Source organism: Hemitrygon akajei, chromosome 3 (assembly GCF_048418815.1).
Source record: "Hemitrygon akajei chromosome 3, sHemAka1.3, whole genome shotgun sequence".
In the NCBI taxonomy this organism is placed as follows: Eukaryota; Metazoa; Chordata; class Chondrichthyes; order Myliobatiformes; family Dasyatidae; genus Hemitrygon; species Hemitrygon akajei.
The window spans coordinates 70,632,459-70,652,012 of record NC_133126.1 but is presented as its reverse complement, the minus strand read 5'-3'; the positions used below and the strand labels follow the sequence as shown (position 1 = coordinate 70,652,012).

General features: G+C 38.8%; 1 protein-coding gene across 2 annotated transcripts in view; it reads left to right on the top strand.

Moving 5' to 3' along the window:
• The window catches only part of dph6 (diphthamine biosynthesis 6), a 251,339-nt gene that overhangs the window by 77,123 nt on the left and 154,662 nt on the right, over positions 1-19,554 (top strand). For both annotated transcript variants that reach the window (XM_073040097.1, XM_073040098.1), the window contains exon 5: positions 1,012-1,130. In XM_073040097.1, the coding sequence (XP_072896198.1) occupies positions 1,012-1,130 (119 nt within the window). The remainder of the gene's footprint in view (positions 1-1,011; positions 1,131-19,554) is intronic.

Here is a 19,554-nt window from a genome sequence, read left to right as displayed (position 1 = left end):
CAGTTGCAGCCAACTTCCCTTTGTCTTGTATTCCATCCCCCTTGCAGTAAAGGTCAGCATTCCATTTTCCTTCTTAATTACATGCACACTGAATTGCTGTATTTCATGTATGAGAACACCCAGACTTCTGTGAATGCCAACATTTTACAGATTCTCACAATTGCTCCTTTATCATACCTATTCATAAAGGCGCATTTCAGTGCATTCCAAGAGTAACTACTACAACAGTCAATTAACAATGTTACAGGCTGATAGAATGCACTAATTTTCCTGCATTGGGCCTTTATTCACTGTAAACACTCAGACCACCACTCTTTGATCCAAGTAACTCATTGAAATCATGCATTTGGCTCATTTCATTGAACAGAAAAGTTATCACCTGCCCTGCTGTAGAATAAGAATGGTGAACCATACAAATAATTTAGCAAGTTACCTTTTATTCCTGGCATGCTGATGCACTGACAATCAGAAGGTGCACAATTTTAATGCTTTTGTAAGTTTTGCAATTTAAGTCAATTATGGGGCGAGGGAGGAAGTAGCATGAATCATAATTAATTTGCTTTAATAGAGGGCTGCCACCCCCATCATTCTGTATTTCATGATTTGAAATACTGACAGTGTAACTGCTTTTTGTAGTTTAGCAGTTAGGTTCAAAGACAGGCTGACTTTCATCGAGTTGTTCTTCTGTTGTGCATAATAAGGAGAGGAAGACTGTCTTTAAACATTCTATAGCAAACTTTGATTTTTTTTGTATTGTGCAATCTTATCAAAAGAAAATGGTTAATACATTTTAATACTACGATAAATATAGGAGTTCATGTGTGTTTGTACAAAGCTTTTTTTGAGGCTATTGACTTACTAATACCGGTTGGATAATTTTAGATTATATTTACTCTGCTCCAATGAAACTATTTTTGAAGGTGGAAATTAGCAGGGTTAAAAGATGTGCCTTAAGTTATATCAGTACTTCTGAAATATATCCAGTTGGAAGACCTTTCCTTCCCTTCACAGGTGCAGGCGACTTAATCTCCAGCCTTTGGCTTACCTCTGGCGTCGAAACCAGGAAGATTTGCTGAGAGAAATGATATTGTCTAATGTTGAAGCCGTGATAATCAAAGTCGCAGCTTTTGGTAGGTATCCAGACCGCATGGGAGCACTCTGTTAACACAACATAATCCCAGTCCTTTGTATAACCACAAACTGCAAATGAGCAGCTGTCAAATATCAGAGAAAAAGTTTAAATCATCAATCACTTTTTTTTATAAAACTGTAAAGAGATCTGCCAGAGGCAAACACATTTGAGCACAAAACAATTTGGAGAGATAAGGAAAAGGCAGGATGTTGGAAAATGACTGCCAGAGGTAGGTAATTACTTTTAAATGCCTTTAATCAAACCTGTCAATATCACAAGTTATTAGACAGTTTAAGAAGTAGAAAGAGAAGAATTTTATTAGTCTGCATTCCTTTAAAAATAGTAAACAGAAAGTACCTTGAAATCGATATGTCTGCTGCACAGATTAATGAGCCTTTAAAGGAAAATATGATGTTATATTTAATAAGCCACATTTCTCTCTTTTTATGTTGGTAGTTTGTATTTATTGAGAAGACTGTCTTTTTGCACATGTATAGTAAATAGCTGGTAGGCTGTTTTATTTTCTAGTTTGATATCAGTCAGTATTTTAAAGATTTGGTTTAAGATGATGATTGATGCTATATACAAGACATTATTCACAAAACCAGTTGTGTGTACAAATCATAGTGCATTCCTAATTTCTGAATTCTAAATACTGGGTCTTTTCTCAAAATTTATAATAAAATATTTTACCAAGATATTGACAGACTTTATTTTTGCAATGAGTATGAATTGTATGTGGATTGTTTGGAATTGTATAGACCATATTCATAGTTGAATTCAATTATTCAGCACTTGTTTCTTTTACTGTGGTGATATACTGCATATGCAACTTTATGAAGAATTTATATCTCAATAATATTAAGTGATTTGTGATATTCATCTTGAAAGGCATTTGAATACATTTATTACAGGTTATTTCACTCCAAACTAATAAGGCTGAATTATGAAGGGATTGTATAACTTCAGTGATCACATATTAATTTATATCATGCAGGAGTATATTTTTTTGAAAAGGCAGTTCTACAGTTGTCCAGATGTATGCTTTATATCTCAAATGTGTTCTGTTTTAAAACTTATCACATGAAAATTGTTTTCTTGAGCTTCTATTGTTTTAGTTCCATGACCAAATTGAATCGAGAAGCTTGTTTACCATGTTATTGTCAAAAGCAATTAGAGATGGGCTTTACTAAGGTTGGACATCCATGATCATTCTTGTTCTTCAAGGTCCCTGATATCGGTATTACTCACACAGAGAAGCAAATTCTATCAAGATAATGCATTATGGGAATTCACATAGGGTTAGGTCATCAACATAATTGGCAGGGAACTAAGGAATGCTGATAAACAAAGAATCTTGGAGTTCAAGTTTATACAGTAGTTCTGTGAAAGTGACAAACCAGGTAGATGGGTGGTGAAGGAGATATATGGTGTGTTTGCTGTCAGAGGTCAGGATGTTTCGTTGCAACTTTAAAAAACTTGGGGTATTGAGTGCAGTTCTGGTTTCATATCTAGAGTAACATGTGGTTATCCTGGAGAAAGTGCAGAGGATGTTCACCAAAATGCTGTGTGGATTGAAGACTTCAGTTATGGTGAAAGTTCGAATAGCTTGGGTCTGCTTTCCCTGACAAAACAAATCAGAGGGGTGACCTGATAGATGTATATAGGGAGAGGGTGGGTAGTCAGAATCTTCTTCATGTTGTGAGGTTACCAAAACAAGAAGGCATTGAATTAGGTTTAAAGTGAGATGTTTCAAAGGGGATTACAGGTGAAAGTATTTATTTACATTCTATGGTTAAAATCAGGACTTCGCTGGCAAAGAAGGTGATGGAAACAGATAGCATATGTGGGCTGAACAACTATAACTCATGCGACACAAACTACATTACTCCACTACAGAGACTATATTTTGAATCTAAAGTTTACAGGAATGCATAATCTAAGCAATGGTTTCACATTTTTTCAAGATGAGAAAAATAAAAGCAAACTGATGGGAACGCTCAGCAGGTCAGACTTTACCAATGGAAGGAGAAGCAAAATTAACATTTCATGTTGAAGAACTTGCATCAAAACTGATAAATGGAGAAAGGAAGTTAGTTCCTCCCATTGGTCTCACGATGATTTAAGTCTTTTAAAACTGTCTTTCCCATTCTGACATTGGATCTTCAACCCAAATTGTTTGCTTTGTTTTCTTTTTCCACTAATGCCACTTAACTTGCTGAGTGTTCCCAATGTTTTTAGCTTTCATTTTAGATCCAAGTTCAAAGTAAAATTTATTATCAGAAAACATGCATGTCGCCAAATACAACCCTGAGATTCTTTTTCCTGTGGGCATACTTAGCTAATCTATAGAACAGTAACTGTAAACAGGATCAAAGGGCAACAAACTGCAAATGGGAATATAAATAAATAGCAATAAATAAAGAGCATGAAATAACAAGGTAAAGAGTCCTTAAGTGAGACCATCAGTTGTGGGAATACCAGAAATAGAATGAGTGTAGTTTTCCCCTTTTGTTCCAGAGCCTGATGGTTGATGGGTAGTAACTCTTCTTGAACCCAGTGGTGCAAGTCCTGAGGCACTTGTACTTTCTAAGGATGGCAGCAGTGAGAAAAGAGCATAGCCTCGGTGGTGACGATCTTTGTTGATGGACGCTGCTTTTCTACAGCAACGTTTCATGTAGATGTGCTTAATGGTTTGGAGGGTTTTACCTGTGATGTACTGGGCCAAATCCACTACCTTTTGTAGGACTTTCTGCTCAAAGGCAGTGATGTTTCCATACCAGGTCATAATGCAGCCAGTCAGCATACTTTCCACCACAAACCTCTAAAGGTTTGCCAAGGTTTTTGATGACATGCCGATCTCCCTGAGGAAGTAGATCCACTGTTGTGTTTTATTTGACAATATATTTATATGATGGGTCCAGGACAGGTCCTCTGAGTTAGTGACCCTCTCCACCTCTGACCTTCTGATAATTACTGGCTCATGGACTACTAGTTTCCTTTTCCTGAAGTGTACAATCAGCTTTTTGGTCTTATTGACATCGAGTGAGAGGATGTTCTGACACCACTCAGTCGAATTTTCAATCTTCCTCCTGTATGCTGATTCACCACCACCTTTGACACTGCCCACAACAGTGGTGTTATAGGTGTAAGGTGAGTAGAGCAAGGGGCTGAGCACACATCTCTGTGGTGCTCCTGTGCTGACAAAGATTGTGGAGGAGATGTTTTTGCCAATCCAATTGACTGGGGTATATAAGTGAGGAAATCCAAAATCCAATTGTACAAGGGAGTATTAAAGCCCAGGTTTTGGTGTTTACTGATTAGTTTTGAGGAGATGATGGTATTAAATGCTGAGCTGTCATCAATAAAGAGCATCCTGATGTATGCATCTTTGCTGTCCAGATGTTCCAGGGTTGTGTGAAGAGCCAATGAGATGGCATCCACCGTACATCTGTTGCTTCAGCAGACAAAGTGGATTGGATCCAAGTCGCCACTCGGACAGGAGCAGATATGCTTCAACACCAGCCTCTCAAAACACTTCACACTTAATCACTGCAGATATAAGTACCAATGGGCGATAGTCATTGAGGCAGGTTACCACACTCTTCTTGGGCAAAGGTACGATTGAAGCCTGCTTGAAGCAGGTGGGTACCACACACTGCCAAAGCGAAAGATATCCGTGAACACAACAACCAGTTGGTCATCACAGTTCTTCAGTACTCAGCCAGGTACTCCGTTGGACCAGATGCTTTCCTTGGATTCACTCTCTTGAAGGCAGCCCACACGTCATCTTCAGACACTAAGAACAAAGGTTCATCAGGTGACATGGAGGTGCGTGATGATTCCTCCCTGTCTGGTGGTCAAAGTGAGCATAGAAGGCATTGAATGCATTTGGAAGTGAAGCTCTGCTGTCCCCTATGTTGTAAGATTTAATTTGTAGGAGGTTATGGCATTCACATCCTGCCACAGCTGTGGAGCATCACTCGTTGATCCCAGTCTAGTCTGGAATCTCCACTTTGCCATGAGATGGCTTTCTGGAGATCATACCTGCACCTCTTGTAGCATTCTTGATCTCCATACTTGAATGCCACAGATCTGGCTCTCTGCAAATTCCAGATTTCATTGTTCATCCAGGGCTTCTGATTGGAGTAAACCCTGAATGATTTCATGGGGACACACTCATCTGCAGCTGTTTTAATAAAGTCTGTTACAGCCCTGGTGTTGTCATTCAGATGCTCAGATGAGTTCTTGAATACAGCCCAATCCACTGACTCAAGGCAATCCTGTAACTGTTCCTCTGCATCCTGCAACCACCACATAGTTGTCCTAACCTCTGGAGCCTTGCTTTTTAGGCTTCGTCTGTATGCAGGTAGTAGGAGTACAGCCAAATGACCTGAGTTGCCAAAATGGAGTCTCAGAAAGGAACAATAGGCTTTCCTTATCATAGTTTAGCTGTGGTCTGGTGTATTGGGACCTCTGGTGCAGCAGGTTATGTGCTGGTGATAATTGGGCAAGTTTTTTTTTCAAACAGGCCTGGTTAAAGTCGCTGACTACAATTTGAAATGCGTCAGGATGGATTATTTCTTGCTTGCAGAAATCATGCAGTTTTACGAGTGCTTGCTTGTAATTGGCCACTGGTGGTATGTAAACTGCAGTCAGGATCATGGAGGAGAACTCCCGAGGCAAATAGAATGGTCTACATTTAATCATTAGGCGTTGTAAGTCAGGGGAACAAGAAGTGGACCTAACCATAATGTCCGTGCACCAATGAGAATTGACTAAAATTCACACACGCCACCTTTTTCCTTGTGTGTTTGTGGTTCAGTCCATTCTGAAGATCGTAAAACTTTCTAGTCATTTGGCTAAATCCGGAGTATTCACATTTAACCAAGTTTCAGTGCAACAAACAGTTGAGATCTGCCTCTGATACAGTAGCCTTTCCCTGAGTATCAGTCGGATTTTTCAGTGACTGCACATATGCCAACAAGATGCTGGGTAAAGGAGCATCCCTCTGTTCTTCAGCCTGGTTTGAGTTCTGCTTCTCCTGGCACATTTTCAGCCATGGGGTTGACCCTTAGAATTCATGACTTCTGCTCTGCATTTAACCTTTGAACAAGATCTGAGATCATTGATGTAATTCCATAGTCCGTTGTTAAGAAGAGATAAAAGATCCCAGCAACTGTAGTTTTATTCATTGTTATCAAATGAGAATGCAAGCTTAAGTCCAGAAATAGACTTCCACTTACACATTGATGCACATTGGAAAATGCATCACTTCAGTTCAGTAACTTCCCATTATCCAATAGAAACATAATTTTATCATACTAAGGATTACAGAAAGTTTTTGGAGAAAAATTGTAAGAAAGAAGTAAACCTAGTTTCTCAATTATTTGCAAATAAATGTGCATCATCCTATTTCAGGAGTCCTTTGTGTTGGCATTATTTTCATCATTCACCTGTTTGTAATCAAAATAGATATTATTTTCTCTGGGATCTTTTATTTGTGTCCATCTCCATGTGAATTGATCTATCTAGCTTTGGCATTAATTTGGGTCTCTAAAATACAGAAATGAAGATCTGACTAAAGAGAACTTTGTATCTCAGTCTGAATCTTATCCACAGCAATTCACTCTCATCTGCTTTACATCTATCTTCCAAATTTACTTCAGTAATGAAAAGAGTTGAGTTATAACTGTTCCACAGAATTTCTCACACAAGTTAGAGTCATGGGGAAATAAGGTTAACGGAATGATTATGGATCTGATGTTCATGTTATGTCCATAAATGACATTCAAACAATTGATGAAATCTCTGATTGAGTACTTGTGTCATACATCAATTTCTCTTTATGTTAACTGAATTCATAATTGCTTTGAAAATCTGTAGATATAAAATACAGTGGACTCCAGTTAATTAGGACATATTGGGACAAGTACATTTTGGCTGAATTAAGCAGCTGTCCCAATGAGCTGAAGTTTCATAGAAATAGTTAAAAAGGTATTAAAAAAAAAGACAAACTTGAGTAACAAATTATGTATTTAAATCAAATGTAAAACAAATTAGAACACTACCAGTACTACTACAGCACTATAAAACTGTGTATTAGTTCTTTGTACTTATCAACAGAGAAATTATCTATGTTGCGTTCTTTAACTGTAAATTTTCAAAATCAGCATGACACCTAGTATCTGGACTACCTTCTCGGCATTTGCAGCCAAGAAATCTTAGTTGTTACCTTCAGGATGATTGTTTATACCTTGAAGTTCTTTGTAGTTCCCAACTTGTTGAAGTTGTGAAATTGTTTCATTTTCACTCCCGGATGTTTCTGGGATCAGCAGTCCTGAATGCTTGAAACCACGGTGAGCAAAACAGCACTGAATTATTTCTTGTCAACTGTCAGTGACAGAAATCACTGCAGTTTGAAGACAAACACACACAACTTTTTCTATAAAACTGTTTGCTCGAAGCATGGTGTAATGTCACGTAAATACAAGTGACTAATACTAGTTAGAAACTGTTTGACAATAGTTTCCTGCCCAATTAAGCAGCATAGTGCCCCAAATAAACAAAATAAATCCTCCTTTCCAGTCCTGAATAAGGATCTGCAACGTCAACTGTATTCATTTCCATCGATGCTTCCTGACCTGCTGAGTTCCTCCGGCATTGTGTGTGTATTTCAAAGGGAGTCCTGATATTTTCACGATTAGTTTTTGTTCTTTAAGAGTTGTCCAAAATAAGCAGCTGCCCCGATTAACCGATGGCTCAATTAACTGGGAACCTCTGTACATTTATACAGTTTGCATTGTAAACTCTCTGACATGATGACATTAACACGGAACGGCTTTTGCAGTTATCTTAGTGCAAAGTTTCATTCTGAAGTCACAGTTTTTAAATAAAAAATGTGACTATAAAGAGAGCATGCAGGAATAACATTGGCCATGACCTGAATCATTGCTTCAGTTAGACAAACCTGTTGTCTGTTGTCTGTGACTAGCTCACATTGTAAAATACCAGACTGAACTGGTGACAAAGGCTGCTTTGTTGAATAGTCACAGTGACCCCAAATAGTTCTGGATTGTAATTAAATAGAAAATTACTACTATTTTGGCTTAAGGCAAAGAGTTAGATATTATCTGATTTTGTTTCTCACCTGTCTGGATTTCCAGTAATTAAGCAAAAGACAACACGAACCATGTTCTGCGATCATTACACAATACCAAAAGAGGTTCAGGATATGAGGTTTTTGTTTCGTACATCAGTTTGTATAGGCTATAAACCATTGTCTTAGGGCAGGATACTAAGCACATCAATGCTGAATTATTGTGAAAATAGAATAGAAATTGAAAATTTTAAGTGCAATTTTTAGCATATTTTTATTAAAATTTTTAGTATATTTTTACTAGTTAAAATGTTAGCAGATTAATTCATAGAAGTAATTTGAGAATAATATTTTGCTGATTGCTCTGGTGAATCATCACCAAACCATCTGTCAATAAGAGTTCCCTAAGTAAGAGCTCTGAGTTTAAGGGATTAGGTTAAGGGTGAAAGCCAATTTAGTCCCTGAGTCTTGATGAGTTGAGAATTTCATCCTCATACTCATTAACAAACCTTCAAAACTGAACTTGTTCATGTTAGCTGCTGTTTGGATTGTAACTGCTCTATTTGTAATGAATTTTTGATTTGAGTGGATGTAGAAATGGGTGCTAGGTGAACATTGCAGGTGGGCACCAGTGAAAGTGTTTTGTTTGACACACATAAAATGGCAATTTCCTCCAGCATTTTGTGTCTGTTTCAGATTTCCAGCATTTGCGGAATTTCCTGTGAATAGGTTTTGTTCCTTGACCATTAACCAGCTCTTTGCCAGAAACTTCAGCTGCTCATATTTGGAACTTGTGCTTTTGAATCAGGGATAATTTAGGTTGGGGGAGGGGGTGTTGAAGAATAAGTCTGGGGAGTTAGTGGGGGATTGAGAGAAATGAAGGAGTGATGGAAATCAAACCCATTTTTGTACTCTGAGAGGATCTTGGAAATTTAATACTGGATCTGGAATCATTGAATTTCTGAAGTGGCACTGCAGAAAGAAATAGTGAAAATGGATCCAATGCAGCGTTGTGGATTGTGAACAGTTTAAGGTAAGGGCTTAACAAATAGGGGATACAGTGTAGCATCACATTGGAAGGATCAAGGGCACTGGTAGTTCCAAGCCCGGTTGTGATGTAGTCGGTCAATATACTCTCCACCGCACATCAAGTGATTTGCCAGAGTTTTAGATGACTTGTCGAATCTTTGCAAACTTCTAAGAAAGTAGAGGCACTGCCGTGCTTTTTTAATAACTTATGTGCTGGACCCAACATACTCGACCACTGTTATACCAACTGGAATCACTGACAGGGCTTGAATGCTGTCACCTCCTATGAAGTGAAACCAAGCGACATAGGTGACAGCAAACTTTCGCACCCAGATGAGCTCATGAAGATACCTTCACAAACTCCCACAGTCCCTAAGAACCTGCAGTTTCAATCTCTAATGCTGACTTGAGAGCATCTTTCAGGAGGGTGGACCCAAGGAAACATCCAGCCCAGACGTGGTGTCTGGCAATGTACTAAAGACCCTTGCTGACCAACTGGCTGGAGTGTTCATTGATATTTTTGACCTCTCACTTCAGCAGTCTGAGGCACCCACCTGCTTCAAGTAGGCTTTAATTTTACCAGTGGCTAAGAAGAACGTGGTAACCTGCCTCAATGATTATCGTCCAGTCGCACTTCCGTGCTCTGCGATGAAGTGCTTCGAGAGTTTGGTGTTGAAACATCATCACTTCCCTGAGGAGCGACTTGGGTCTGCTCCAATTTGGCTACTGTCATACACACAGTCACCAGTAGATGCCATTTCATTGGCTCTTCATTCAATCATGGAACATCTGGACTGTAAAGATACATTCATCAGGATGGTCTTCATTAACTGTGGATCGGCATTCAAAACTATTATCCCTTCAAAACTAATCAATAAGCTCCAAGACCTGGGCCTCAATGCTTCCTTGTAAGAGGATCCTTGATTTCCTCACTGACAGACACCAGTCAGTTTGGTTTGACAACTACATCTCCACAAATCACTAACATCAGGGTGCACCACAAGGCTGTGCTTAGTCCCCACTCTGCTCTCTTTACACTTATGACTGTGCGGCAAGCACAACTTGAATGCCATATTCAAGTTTCCTGACAACACCACTGTCATTGGCCAAATCAAAGGTGGTGGTGAATCAGGATATAGGAGGGAGACTGAAAATCTGGCTGAGTGGTGTGACAACAACAATATCAGCAAGACCAAATAGCTGATTATTAACGACAGGAGGAGAAAACCGGATGTCCACAAGCCAGTCCTCATTAGGACTGGGGTGAGGGGGGGGGGGGGGATATTATCGGTGGAGAGGATCAGCAACTTTAAATTCCTTTCAGAGGATCTACTCTACTGTAGTGCAGGATTCCCTAGAGGTTAACTTGCAGATTGAGTCAGTGTTAAGGAAGGCAAATACAATGTTAGCAATCATTTCACAAGGACTATTCGCGTGTGGCTAAGAGACTGGTGTAGGGGGCAGGGCTTCAGATTCCTGGATCATTGGGGCCTCTTCTGGGGGAGGTATGACCTGTACAAAAAGGACAGGTTAAAACTGAACCCAAAGGGGTCCAATATTCTAGCAGGCACATTTAATAGAGCTGTTAGGGAGGGTTTAAACTAATTTGGCAAGTGGATGGGAACTGGAGTGATAGGATTGAGGAAGGGGAAAACAGAAATAAATCAAAGATAGCGTGCAAAAGTGATTATGGAAAGAACAAGCAAGAGATGAGGCTTAATCACAGCAAGTGGCATGAGTTACAGGGCAATAGAGGCATGGTGCAGTTAAAACGAAAAGCAACAAATACTGGACTATAAGTGTTATATTTGACTGAACAAGGCATAAGGAATAAAATGGACAATCTTGAAATTCAGCTACAGATTGGCAAATTTGACATTGTGGCCATCTCTAAAACTAGGCTAAAGGATGGCTGCCATTGGGAGCTGAGCATCCAAGGATATATGGTGTATTAGAAAGATAGGTTAGTAAGCAGAAGGGGTGGTGTGGCTCTGTATGCAAGAAATAATATTAAATCATTAGAAAGAGATGACATTGGATTGGAAGGTGTAGAGTCTCTATGGGTTGAGTTAAGAAATGACAAGGGTAAAAGAACCCTAATGGCAGTTGTATACAGGCCTCCAAAGAGCAGTTGGGATGTGGATTGCAAATTACAGCAGGAGATAGAAAAGGCATGTCAGAAAGACAATGTTATGATAACATGAAAGTGGATTGGGAAAACCAGATCAGTACTGGACCTCGAGAGAGAATTTGTAGAATGTCTAAGGGATGGCTTTTTAGAACAGGTTGTTGTTGAGCCCACTAGGGGATCGGCTGTGCTGAATTGGGTGCTGTGCAATGATCTGGAGGTGTTAAAAGAGCTTAAGGTTAAGGAACCCTTCAGGAACAGTGATCACAATATGATCAAGTTCACATTAAAATTAGAGAGGGAAAAAATAAAATCCAATGTGTTAGTATTTCAGTGGAATAAAGGAAATTACCATGGCATGAGAGTGGAACTAGTTGAAGTTGACTAGAAAGGGACATTTGCAGGAAGGACAGGAGAGCAGCAATGGCTGGAGTTTCTGCGGAAAAAGAGGGAAGTACAAGACAGATATATTCCAAATATGAAGAAATTTTCAAAGGGAAGAAGGACACTCCCATGGCTAACAAGTGAAGTCAGAGCCAAAATAAAAGCAAAAGAGAGGACATACAAGGAAGCCAGAGATAGTGGGAAGATAGAGGATTGGAAAGCTTTTAAAAACTTGCAGAAGGAAAATAAGAAGGTCATTCGGAAGGAAAAGATGAATTATGAAATGAAGCTGACAACTAATAAAGGGTAAAAGAGAGTCGAGGGTACATATTGGACCAGTACAAAATGACACTGATGATATTGTAATGAGAGATGCCGAGATGGCAGAGGAATTAAATGCGTATTTTGCATCAGTCTTCGTAGTGGAAGACGTGTGCAGTATACCGGACATTCAAGAGTGTCAGGGAAGTGAAATTTGTGCAGTGAAAATTACAACTGAGAAGGTGCTAAGGAAGCTTAATGATCTGAGGGTGGATAAATCTCCTGGACCTGATGGAATGCACCCTTGGGTTCTGAAGGAAGTAGCTGGAGAGATTGCAGAGGCATTGACAATGATCTTTCAAGAATCGATAGATTCTGGCATTGTACCGGATGACTGGAAAATTGCAAATGTTACTCTGCTACTTAAGAAGGGTGGGAGGCAGCAGAAAGGAAACTATAGTTCTGTTAGCCTGACATCAGTGGTTGGGAAGTTGTTGGAACTGATTGTTAGGGATGAGATTACGGAGTACCTGGAGGCACATGACAAGATAGGCCAAAGCCAGCATGGTTTCTTAAACAGAAAATCCTGCCTGACAAACCTACTGCAGTTCTTTGAGGAAATTACAAGCAAGGTAGACAAAGGAGATGCAGTAGACCTGGAGTACTTGGATTTTCAGAAGGCCTTTGAAAAGGTGCCGCACATGAGGCTGCTTAGCAAGATAAGAGCCCATGGATTTACACGGAAGTTACTAGCAATGGTGGAGCATTGGCTGGTCAGCAGAAAACAGAGAGTGGGAATAAAGGGATCCTATTCTAGCTGGCTGCCAGTTACCAGTGGAGTTCCTCAGGGGTCGGTGTTGGGACCGCTGCTTTTTACAATGTATGTCAATGATTTGGACTATGGTATTAATGGATTTGTGGCAGGTAGTGTTGAGGAAACAGAGAGCCTGCAGAGAGACTTAGATAGCTTAGGAGAATGGGCAAAGAAGTGGCAAATGAAATACAACGTTGGAAACTGTATGGTCATGCACTTTGGTGGAAGAAATAAATGGGAAGACTATTATTTAGATGGGGAGAGAATTCAAAGTATAGAGATGCAAAGGAACTTGGGAGTCCTTGTGCAAGATACCCTAAAGGTTAACCTCCAGGTTAAGTTGGTTGTGAAGAAGGCAAATGCAATGTTGGCATTCATTTCTAGAGGTATAGAATATAAGAGCAAGGATGTGATGTTGAAGCCCTATAAGGCACTTGTGAGACCACACATGGAGTTTTGTGTGCAGTTTTGGGCTTCTTATTTTAGAAAGGATATACTGACATTGGAAAGGGTTCAGAGAAGATTCACGAGAATGATTCCAGGAATGAAAAGGTTACCATATGAGGAATATCTGGCAGCTCTTGGGCTGTATTCCCTGGAGTTCAGGAGAATGAGGGTGATCTCATAGAAACATTCCAAATGTGAAAAAGCCTGAACAGATTAGATATGGCAAAGTTATTTCCCATGGTAGGGGATTCTAGGTCAAGATGGCACAACTTCAGGATTGAAAGATGTCTATTTAGAACTGAGATGTGGTGAAATTACTTTAGTCAGAGGGTGGTACATCTGTGGAATTTTTTTGCCATGAGTGGCTGTGGAGGCCAAGTCACTGGGTGTATTTAAGGCAGACATGGATAAGTTCTTGATTAGCTAGGACATCAAAGGGTATGGGGTGAAGGCAGGAGAGTGGCGATGACTGGAACAATTGGATCAGCCCATGATTGAATGGTGGAGAATGCTCAATGAGTGAATGGCCTACTTCAGCTCCTATATCTTATGGTCTAGAATATAAACACAAGGATGTAATGCTGAGGATTTAATAAAGTATTAGTCAGATTACATTTGGATTATTGTGAGCATTTTATGTCCCAAATCTGAGGAAAGATGTGCTGGCATTGGAAAAAGTCTAGAGGTTTATGAGAATGAACCCAGAAATGAAAGGTCTGATGTATGAGGAGTTGTGGGGAAAAGATAGCAGAACAGGTTGTGTGGGATCATAAATCAGCCATGTTGGAGTGATGGATCAGACTCGATGGCCCGAATGCCTAGTTCTGCTCCAATGTCTTATGGAGATTCCCCAGTGGAAATGTTGCTCCTCTTCAAAGTGACTGTCACATCCTTTAATATTTTCTTTGCTTGGTAATTTATTCTCACAGCAAAGCTTGGAATATATTATCCATCTCATGAATCTCATATAGGGCATTACAATGACATAGCCCTATGTCATAGATGACTGAGTGTAACTTGAACCTTAATACTCAGGATGTTGGCCTGGGTAAGGGATGTGATATTGGTTCATTTTTCTCCTAGTGAAGTTAGAGGATTTTGTAAAGATAGGGTTTGCGATATTTATCCACTACCTCAAGTCACTTGCTACAGATAATTTGCATCAGAGGCACGGATTTATTGCAAATAAAAGGGTTTAATAATTTGTTTAGAGCTTCTGGAATAATGGTTAAAATTTCAAATTTCAAAATAACATCTAGCATACTATATCCACCATTACATAATTGAACAAGTCGCAAAATTTAGAGAATCCAATGACAAGTGCCGTGGTAATTCTGTTCACAGTCATTTAATTTTCTTTAACACAGGAGCAAAAAAAATAACTTGCAGAGCTGAAGTAATGATTCAAAAAAAAAAGGAATAGATCTGTGCTTTGTTTGGTGGACAAATCTGGCAAGAAATCCATTTCTAAAATATCCTTTGCAATCATTGTAAAGTTAAATATTGGCAGCTACATATTTCATTCAGGAAACTAGAAATATTTGACCTTGAAATGGCTCCACTATATTTGAATGATGGTAGTCTGTAAGCAGAGAAGAGCACCAAAAGATGGTCTATCAGGAGTATCCCTCTTGTTTGTAATCTCCATTGAAGCTAATAAAATTAAATTGAAATCGTGCTATAGGTGTTATCTAAATTGGATGCACTGTTGAGGAAGAGCAAATAGTGTTGCTGCAGAACTGAATAACTATCCTTGAGATGTTTCTAATTTGCCAAATAGGTGGGCTGTTCTACTGATCTCTGTTTTGTAATCTTTGTCTGAATACTCAGAAATTGAATTGAAGCAAAATAAAGGTCATTGCTTTCCAACTCTCTGAGATGCAGTTACCATTTTGTCATTCTGGAAATTAAGTATTCTAGGAACAGTCTTCACAATTCAATTAGCTATCAATTTGGATTACATCTTTAACAACACGATATTTTTACTCAATAAATTCAATGTCTTTTGCTAGCATCTCTATGGAGATCTAGACCATAAGACAATAGGAGCATTATTAGGCCATTCGGCCAATCTTGTCTGCTGTGCCATTCTGTCATGGCTGATTTATTAACCCCCTCAAACTTATTCTCCTGCCTTCTCCCTGTAACATTTCACACCTTTACTATCAAGGTTGCCCTTATTTACAAAAGACAGGACTAAATAAATAGGTGCTCTGAAGATGAAACAATTGGTTATTTGGGGAAAGAAATAAATATATATACTAAAGTTATTAAGAACTCCATGGAGCATGTGGAGATCTTCCAACAACCAGGCACTCTTTTTTTTTTCTTTCTCACTTTCTCTTTTTTTATAGGGAAGTTAGGGGGGAGGGGTTAAGGGGAGGGGGGAAGGGATATATACATTTTTTTTCCATACTTTGTAATCACTTAAAAACGCAATAAAAAAAAGTTTTCAAAAAAAAGAACCTATCCTCAACCTTAAATATACCTAAAGACCAAAAAACAAATAATCCAAGCAACACACACAAAATGCTGAAGAAACTCAGCAGGCCAGGCAGTCCTGGTGAAGGGTGTTTGCTCTTTTCCATATATGCTGCCTGGCTCACTGAGTTCCTTCAGCATTTTGTGTGTGTTGTTTAAATATACCCAGTGACTTAGCCTCCATATTGCAATGAATTCCACAGATTCACCACCCTCTGGCTAAAGAAATTCCTCATCTTTGCCCTAAAGGAATATCCTCTTCTGAGGATGTGCCCTCTGGTCCTAGACTCATCCCCTCCATGCTCACTCTATCTAGATCTTTTGACATTCAATAGGTTCAGTGAGATTCCCTCCACCCCCATGGATTCCAGCGAGTACAAGCTCAGAGCCATCAAGCACTCCTCATACATTAAACCTTTCATTCTTGGGATCGCTTTTGTGAACCTCCACTGGACTCTTTCCAATGCCAGCACATCCTTTCTCAGATAAGGAGCCCAAAGCTGCTCAAAATACTCCTAAGTGTGGTCTGACCAACGGCTTATAAAGCTACATCTAATGGGAAGTCCTCCTCTGGATCAACCTATCTCTGATAGTTCTGTCTCTAAATCTGACTTCCCACTTTGCCACTGGGCTCCTCAATGAGCTGAGAGGAAAATACACATTGCTCAAGTGCCCAGTAAATATAGTCTTTCATTTACTCTATTATGGATTTATTGAGTATTTCCACAAAAGCTTAATCTCAGGTTTGTATATGGTGATATATATGTACTTTGATAATACGTTTACATTGAACTGTAAATTTTGTTTGTGTTTGCAGCACAATCCCATTAATTTGAATGTAGTCACCAACCTTGATTGAAAAGAGTGACTTGCAAATATGTGGTCAGATTTTTAAAGTTTTTATCTTTATGTTTATGAATTTACAGACCTGTAAAATGATTTAAGTAGATATAATTTTAGGTAAATTGTTTAAATCTATTTTAATATTCTTTAAGTTTCTCTTTATTGGAAACATTTAGAAACAGTTCAAAGACCATCCGGGAGGACAGTTCCTCCGGATGCAGTGTCTATTGATTAGATGTTACTTGACTACTTGTTTTACCTGCGAGTTCCAGTTTGGCCCTGTGAGGCAGATGCAGGAGAAGTGTAGAGTATAAAAACAAGCAGTGGACTGCATCAAAATTGACTGAGCTCATTATTTTGCACATAACAGCTTCATTCCTTGTCAGCTGCTATTCTTCTGCAGCAACAGACAATTTTGCTTCTTGGTTGTTTTTTGCCCATTCAATCCAGTCTAACTTGTTTCAAATTGTCCTATCTGTGTAGGGTTCAGAATTTTCCCTCATCACTCATTCATCCATCTCATTCTGTCCCCTCTCTTCTGTTTCTCCCTTTATATGCACAGGAGGAATGGGGAAAGAAAAGCAAAGCTAAAGCAGCGGTGCAAAGGCATTTGGGAAAAATAACAATAAAGATATTTTATTCTGTATTGACCACTATTATTTCAATCTTGCCCTGATATTAGTATTCGGAATGACATTGCAGCATAAAAGACTGAATGGCCTACTGATTCTGTTTCTGTATTCCTGTGTGTCAATGAACTAAAGTATAATGAATCTCGCAAATTAACAAGTATATTTATTTTTATTTTTCTCCTTTCACTGTTTTCTTCATTAAATCATTCCTAATCATTTCTCATTGATCACTCATTTGTAAAGCTAGTAAAGAGAGCCATTACTTACTTTTAACGAATAATATGGCAAATTTGTTTAAAACCAAAGATTGTTGAACATTTAAATGTTAATCTTACACTTAATTGAACAAAATATCAAAATGCTAATTGAAATGCTGAAAGACTACTGCACTGTTTTCTTTCATAAGTTAATTTTGATTTACAATAGATTCTGTCTAAGAAAGCAAATTTTAAAGTCATTGATAAATGTTAAAAATGTATAGATGTTAATGTCAAGGTCAGTCATTTAATTATCATAGAGTTCTTTAATTAATTTTAAGTGCTTAATTTTACTATATTTAGTGATGTCGCCATCCAGTTCCAAAACTCCAATTATATTGAGAATGATTTTTGCATATCATTACACAAACATTTCAAGGTTGGCAGCTACTCTTAAATTACTTGGCAGGAAGTTGGGCTTTTCGGAGGACAGTTGGGGGAGGTGGGAGAGGAAGTTTAAGTTAATGTAATAATATTTCTTTCTCACAAATGCTGAACTTTACCTTTTCACAGGCAAGGTTAATTGTGAAGGCACTAAATAACAGTTGAATAAAGATTTTTTAAGCTACTTTACCCACACCCCACACACCCAACCCCTTTGAGTGATTTTCATTAATTGGCTCCAGAATTAAGCTTTTTAAATAACTGCATTGATAGAGCATTTGCAGAGCATTGTCAGATAGAATTTAAGTTCAATTTCATGTTTATTTTCATGGGCATTAATCCTGACAAGTGCAAGATGACCCATTTTGAGCAGTCAAATTGGGTAAGACAGAAACAGTAAATGATACAGCGCTGAGGAATGTTGTCAAACAGAAGGATGTTGGAGTTCAAGTCCACTGTTCCTGAAAGTTGTAACACAGGTAGATAAGTTTGTGACAAAGGCACAGGGGATGCTTGCCTTCATAGGTTGAGGCATGGAATATAATAGTTAGGACATTATACTTCAGCTTTACAAAACATTGGTTAGACAACATTTAGAGTATTCTGTGCAGTTTTGGCTTCCACACTATTGGAAGGATGTAGTCCTGTTGGAGAAAGAGCAGATGAAATTCACCAGGACATTGCCTGCTTTGGTGGACTTCAGTTATAGTGAAAGATCAGATAGGCTGAGTGTGTTTTTCATGAAGCAAACAAGGCCAATGGGATGACCTAATAGAGGTACATAAAGTTATAAGAGGCAAAGCAAAGGTAAATAGAATCCTTTTCTTAAGGCAGCAGTAACAGAAATAAGTGCAAGTAGCTTCAAGGTGAGAGGAAGGAGTTTTAAAGGGGATTTGAAGGAATTTTTTCTACACAAAGAATTTGTTTACGGGCAATTTTGACATTTTCATTTTTGACATGTTTGTTAAAGTCACTATTTAAAGTGGGCTACGGAGTGTGATTCTTAGGGTTCTCACACCAGATTCCCGCCACTTGCCCAGTTATTTGTTCCTCTGGTTTACAGTTTCACTCACAATGTTCTGGTATGAATAGTAATACTGAATATTTATACTGATTTCCCATCTTCCATATTTCACATTGTTCCATTTCTGATCTTTCTCTCATACTTCATACTTTCATCATAGAGTGATGAAGCATGGAAAATAGACCCAACTGGTCCATGCTGACCAGATATCTATCCAAGCTAGTCCCATTTGCCAGTGTTTGGCCCATAAGCTCCACAATGTCTCCTATCCATGTGCCTGGCCAACTGTTCTTATTGTCCCTGCTTCAGCCACTTCCTCTGGCAGCTCATTCCAATGGATATCACCATATATATACAAAAATGTTGCCCTTCAAGTTCTTATTTACCATCCACGAGGAAATCTGCAGATGCTGGAAATTGAAGCAACACACACAAAATGCTGGTGGAACGCAGCAGGCCAGGCAGCATCTATAGGAAGAAGCACTGTCGACATTTCAGGCCGAGACCCTTCGTCCTAACTTTTTGATTCCACAACCTTGGGAAAAAGACTGAGTGCATTCACCCTAGCTGTGCCCCAATTATGTTATATACCTCTATAACATCACCTCTCAATCTCCCAAGGAATGAAGTCCCAGTCTG